Here is a 6,366-nt window from a genome sequence, read left to right as displayed (position 1 = left end):
GTCTGTCTGTGTGTATGTGTCTCTGTGTGTGTGTCTGTGTGTGTGTGTGTGCGTGTGAGTGTCTGTGTGTCTGTGTGTGTGTGTCTCTGTGTGTGTATGTGTCTCTGTGTGTGTGACATGAATGTGTGTGTGTGAGTGTCTGTGTGTCTGTGTCTCTGCGTGTGTGTGTCTGTGTGTGTGTGTGTCTGTGTGTGTGTGTGTGTGTGTGTGTGTGTGTGTGTGTGTGTGTGTGTGGTGAGGGGTGGCAAGTATCAGTAACAGACAGGAGGATGGGGATGATGGCCTCTGGCCTGATCCTACATCATTTTGATCTTGTCCTCTCTCCTCTGCTGGGCCCCTCTATTTCACAAGCTTATTGTTTCGTAATTTGTGAATTTACTCTCTGATGTTGACTCCATGTTATTATTAATGATCTCTTACATTTACTTGCAAAATCCTTCACAGTTACAAGGTTCTTTTCATTCATTCTCCCAGTTTCTGCTGACAACCAACAAGTGATGGGGCAGGCCAGAGAGTGGAGGGAGGCTTAGAGAGGGTCAGTGGCCAGTTCCCAGGCCCCACAGCAAGGCAGCGGCTAAGCTGAGACTGGAAGGGAAGCCTCCAAACTGCTGGTCCATAGATCCCTTCCCTCAGCCATGGAAGCTGTTGCTGTCATTTCCCCAAACGCTGTGCTGCCTCCAAAGTGAGAGGCCCCATTGTTCCAGGCCCCAGCCAGTTGGTAACATCTCTAAGGTCGCCCAGTGGGAACGCTCCCTTCCCCTGATAGCCAAGAGGCCACTTCCTGCTCTCCCCTTTTCATGCGCACAGGAGTCCCCGTACGCCATCACTGCCCTTCTGCTTTCCATGATCTGGGTGGGGAATAAGTGGGGCTTGGTCAACTGACACAAACCTGTGTTATAATGGGAAAGGAGGCGGAGAGAGTGGGGTGCTGCCCGACCCCTCATGGGGTGCCCAGTCACTCCATGGACAATGGCTTGAACTGACAGTGAGGCAGAGCCCTGGTCCTGCCTGTTGGGGAAGGGCGGGGCTTGTGTGTGATTGACTTCTGGGACCTGCTCTGGGACTTGGCGTCCCTGGATGGGAGGTGGGGAGAGCAAACACAGAGGATCCCTGGTACTTGCAATGCTGCTGACTTTGGCCTGCCTTTTCTGTTCTCTTGGGCCAGCCAACGGGACATCTAGCAGCCAGCTGTCCACCCCCAAGTCAAAGCAGTCGCCAATCTCGACCCCCACCAGCCCTGGGAGCCTCCGGAAGCACAAGGTATTATGTCTCTTATACCTTACTAAACCCCCTTCTGCTTTATTTACCTGGCTAGGTGGGAATGCCGTTCCCATTCCATCTCAACGACACCAATACCACATGGCCTCCTCATCTGTCTCAACAGCTTTTGGGCCTGGCCCAGGAACTCCAGCAGGTACCACAGCCACCCACTTGCTCTGATTGGTTCTTTGGGCCTCTGGCCACCAGTTGCTTTCCAATTATGAGCCAAAGGAAGGGAGCTGTTGGCCCCTGGCCCAGAGACCTGCTCTGGCCGGGGGTGGGTGGTCTCAGGCAAGTAGAAAACAAAGGTGAAGAAACATGAATTGTCAACGACCATCAGGAAAAAAGTATTCAGAAGCACGAATAAACAGAGAACGGCAAGCAGAAATACTCCTGAGGTATCACCACATGGCCATCAAAGTCGCAAAGAAAAAAATGGGAAAACTTGTTGGCAGAGGGGCTGTGGGAAGGAAAGCAGGAACATTGAGTCACTGCCGGTGGAGCTGGTTGAATCAGTTCAACCATTCTGGAAAACGATTGGGAATTATTATGTAAGAAAAAAGTTATTCTTTGTAACTTTGACTTAGAGATCCCACTCTGGGACTATATCCCAAAGAGGTTATCGAAAGCAATGAAAGACCCCTATGTACAAAGAGATTTCTAGCAGCACTCTGTGAGAATAGAAAGCTGGGAACAAAATCTGTGCCCAACATAGTTTGCTAATGGCCTAACAAACTGTGGGAGATAAATGGAATGGAACCTTGCAACACCATAAGGAATGATGAATATGAAGGTTTCAGAGAAATAGGGGAAGCCTTGTATGGAGTGATATAGGGTAAAAAAGGTGAAGGCCAAAGAACAATATGTAAAATAAATACAACAATGAAATGAGGGGTGATGTCTGCTGGACAAAGCTGGCATCAGAGTATCAGTGGGAAAAGCACAAATCCTTTCTTGCTGGTAACAAGTAGTAAATTCCCCAGATAGACAGTGATAGAGCCTTGTCAACCACAGTCGTGCTCAGATGCTTTGGCAGAAATCTACCTTTTTAGGGAGTTTTACTGAGGTGTTTATTAGAAAATGTCAGTTGTTTCCAAACAAAAGACACCAATCAGCTTTAAAGAAATCAATGTCTTTAAAGTAAGACAAAGTCCTAGCATCCCCGTGACTTCTGCTGGTCATCTTGGGGACCCAACTGGCAATCAGCTCCTTAGCGTAGGCCTTCCTGCCCTGGACCAGGTATGGAGGTTATGTTTTCCTTGGCTTCCTCCACCTGGACCAGGCCTGAACAGATCTGCAGAAACTGCAGAGTGGGCATTTCTAGTGATGGGTGCCATTGGTGGCAAGAGCTCTTTATTGATGTGTCTGAGGCAGCAATGATCCTCTTCGATTTCCGTGACATGTATGTAATAATAGACTCATTAGCCAGGGTCTGGGATCAAGCCTTTCAAATGTAAACTTTGGCTCAATTGAGAGACATAATTTGGGGGCTTCCAAGTAAATTCTACCTATAAGGGGATTCTACAACATATCTACAAAGGAATCACTCCAACCACGTGGCTAGAAACATGGCACCACTCTGCAGCATGAGCAGAAATGCCTTTGTACAGAAAGCTGACGTGCAGGGGCCTTCACGGCATTTGCTTCCAGCTAGATCCACAACAGCCCTGGAAAGCAGGCTGGCATGGCATCGGGCCCATCTTTATGCCCCGAAACAGCCACTCTAAAGCTCTGGGCCTTCTTGACTTCCAGGGTGTGCCAACACTGGGGAGTGGAGTACCTGCTTGTGCTTGTGGCCAGCTTTGCTAGGAGCTGTCCATGCTGGCAAAAACAGGCATCAGAGCTCCATCTAGCCATCCTTGTACTAGTAAACAGGCAAGGGATGAATGGGCAAACTCTGGAAACCATTACAGCCTAAAACTATGGCACCTCAGAAGGAACGAGACATTGACAGGACCTAAAGAGGAACACGACTCCTAACACTGTCCCCATAGCTCCCCCGGAATATGGGATACAGGTTGGAGGAGTAGGTTTACTCACAGTTAAGGGATGCCAAGACCCAGGGGTCCATGATGCTGCCATATTTACTGAGCACCTGCCTTCATAAGTAAGTTCTTTTGAAAGTGTCAAACATTTCCCCCAGGAACTTGACAGAATTACTATCCCACCGCCCCCATTTATTTTTACTTAAATGCAACCAAGGAAGGAAAATGGTCACTTATCAGTCAATAAGTGTTTATTTATTAATATTCCACATATTATTAGAAGGAGAAGGGCCCTTAGTAACCATCTCAATCAACCCCTTTATTTCACAGAGGTGGAAACTGAGGCCCAGGAAGGGCACAGGTCTTTAGATCTCTTTCCACTGCCCCAAAGTGATCCAACCCATCTTGTGTCATCAACACCAGTGAAGTCCCCATCTTCATCCTGGTTCTCCCCTAGAGCTACCTGTCTAGGACACAGACCAATAGGGAGGGTCTTTATTTGGTAGGTGAAGAAATCATAGCATGGAGAAGGGGAGGAAGCAATGATAATGGGTAGTACGGCCAATTGGGGGGAGGGGCATCCTCCTCCTTGGACATATTCTATTTGTCTGGGATGACTGGAGGCCCCCCTCTTGCTTGCAACCAAGATGGCAAAGGATGTGAAGATGTAGCCAAATGAGGAAAGTGAGCTGTTTTGCTTGGGGCTTAGAAGTTTTGAGTTGTACATAATAGCTTTCTTCCAGTATGTAAAGGTCGACATTTTGAAGGGGACTCACGCTTGCTCTGCTTGGCTCCAGAGGCAGAACTTATCTCCCAGTGGAGATGAGTTTGCACAGAAGAAAATTCAAGCTTTGATGTCGGGACCCACTTTGTAAGCATGAGAGAGAGCTGGCCCAAAGTGGGCTCCCCCATCCCTGCCCCCTGCCTGGGGAGAATTCAAGTGGAGGCTGGACACCCGCTCGTCGTCATCATCATCATCGTCATCATCATCATCGTCATCGTCTTCCTGCTGGCGTAGAGCTTGGCCTAGGTGTGCCTCTGAGGTCTCCTGCAGCTCTGAGATTCTATGATTCTGCTATAATGTGATCATAGAGTGTTAGTGCTGGGAGGAACTGGAGTGCCCCGTTACTTTACAGAAAGGAAATCCGAAGACCAAGGATGGCTAGGGAGGGCCATAGGATCCCACAGTGTCAGAGCTAGAAGAAGCCTTAGCCATCAGCTAATCCAGTTTCCCATTTTACAGCGGAGGCAACTGAGGCCGAGAGAAGGGAATGGGCTCCAAGGTCCCATGGTGAGTTAAGTGGCAGAGCCAACACTGGGACCTAGGCCTCTCCTAGGTTCACACGTCCGATGTGAAGGCAAGTTAACACTGGCTCCTCTTCCTCTTTCAGGACCTGTACCTGCCTCTGTCCTTGGACGACTCCGACTCCCTGGGAGATTCCATGTGAAGAGAAGACAGTGTCCAGCGTCCAGAGGCCAACTTCCCACTATCCTCCTGTACAGTATGGTACTTCTGCTAGAGTGGCCAATAGGGCGATTGTTGCTTTCAAGTTTCAAAAAAAAAGAGAGAGAGAGAGAGAAAGAGAGAGAGAAAGAAAAAAAGAAAAAGGATGCAGAGTTAACATGGGGTTTTTTTTTCTGTGATTCCTCCTCTGGGCCACAAATCCACAGTTATCAAGTAAGGAGGTTAGATTGATGCCATTCTTTTGAGTAATTTGATGGGGGTGTGATATGTGCCGTTCCATGGACCTTCTGTGAAATTCCTGAGCCCCCACGAGGCTCATGCTGTCTCATTCTAGTGCTACAGGTTGCCTTCCATGGAGGGTAGCTCATACGAGTCACATTGAAAATGTGACTGGGGCAGGGGGTGGGGGAAAAGGGAATCTGGAGCAAAAAAATCCTTGGTGAATCCTCAACTGGGCAAAAGGTGCCCCTGATCTCTTTGTCTGAAGAAGGCTGCCAGGGGTGGGAGCTGATGCTGGTCATCTCTCAGCTTGCACCTCTGACAGAGCCCTAGCCTGGCATCTGATACCAATTTGGGATGTCAAGGGGGCGGGTGAGCAGGGAAGCCAGTGACTTGTACTCGCACAGCCATCTGCCAGAGTGCTAGCACCGTACTGAGGGAAGGGGACCACACCAGAGGGATTCCTAGCCTGGCCCACCAAAGCAGGAGCCATATCTGGTAGGCTTTGGAGAACATGGCCAGCTCCTTCACCTCCTCCACTGAGCCAAGCAGGAATCCGTGAGCCGACCCACTCAGCTGGGCCCAAGGGACTTGAAGCAGCCACTCCTGAAGGCCACATTCACCCTCTTGTCAGTGATGGTATCGGTCTAGCTCCACGTCTTCTGTCGAATGCCTTGTGAACCACCGACACTGAAAACACTGTGAGAATTTGTTTTCAGGGCTGACATCTTTCAGTCATATTTTATAGCAAGAACTCAATCTCCTTTTTATAAAAAAGCAAAAACAAAAACCTTGTGTCTGTGTTTCGGGAGTAAACTCTTCCTGCTCCTTTTTTTTTAATAAGCTGGGGCTTTTTTCTTTTGTCTAAAAAACACGTGCAGAAAATGAAAAAAAAACCCACCACCGCCAACAACCTTCTGAACTGTCAAAGGATGACAAGAGTTTAGTGATGATGCTGTCACTGCCAGACTGCCTTGTGGAGCAGGCCCACACCGTGGGATCAGCCTTCCGATGAGCTTTGGGACAATTGAGCTTGACCACCCAAGGCCAGTGGGGCCCGCCATTCCCGCCGCATCCTCAGCCTTTCCCACTGCCACCCCAGCAGAGAAGACATTGCTCCTCTTCACCTCGGATGCCTGCTTTGGCCCAGCCCTTGGGCTTTGAGGCAGGAGCTCCTCCAAGAAGTCAAGAGGCCTCCTCAACTGAGATCTGAAGTAATGCCTGCCAGTGCTGATGGCAGCAGATGGGAAGAGTTCCTGACTTCACCACCATTTCCCTATGTGTTAGAAGAGATAGGGAAGGTTAGAATGAGATGGGATGGCTTGGCTTGGCTTGGCTACTCAATGATTCTGGGTCATTCCTCCACCCTACCTGGAGTGAGACAGTTTTCTGTGTGTGTGTGTGTGTGTGTGTGTGTGTGTGTGTGTGTGTGTGTGT

At 49.3% G+C, this 6,366-nt stretch overlaps 1 protein-coding gene across 2 annotated transcripts in view; it reads left to right on the top strand.

Moving 5' to 3' along the window:
- Positions 1-4,693, top strand: part of DCX (doublecortin) — a 40,009-nt gene extending 35,316 nt beyond the window's left edge. For both annotated transcript variants that reach the window (XM_027877503.1, XM_027877495.1), the window contains exons 5-6: positions 1,166-1,260; positions 4,637-4,693. In XM_027877503.1, coding sequence (XP_027733304.1) covers positions 1,166-1,260; positions 4,637-4,693 — 152 coding nt within the window. The remainder of the gene's footprint in view (positions 1-1,165; positions 1,261-4,636) is intronic.
- The last annotated feature ends 1,673 nt before the right edge of the window (positions 4,694-6,366 follow it).

This window comes from Vombatus ursinus, unplaced genomic scaffold (genome assembly GCF_900497805.2).
Source record: "Vombatus ursinus unplaced genomic scaffold, bare-nosed wombat genome assembly UNPS02004268.1, whole genome shotgun sequence".
NCBI lineage: Eukaryota > Metazoa > Chordata > Mammalia > Diprotodontia > Vombatidae > Vombatus > Vombatus ursinus.
The sequence above is the reverse complement of the archived record's forward strand: the minus strand, read 5'-3'. Positions and strand labels throughout refer to the sequence as shown.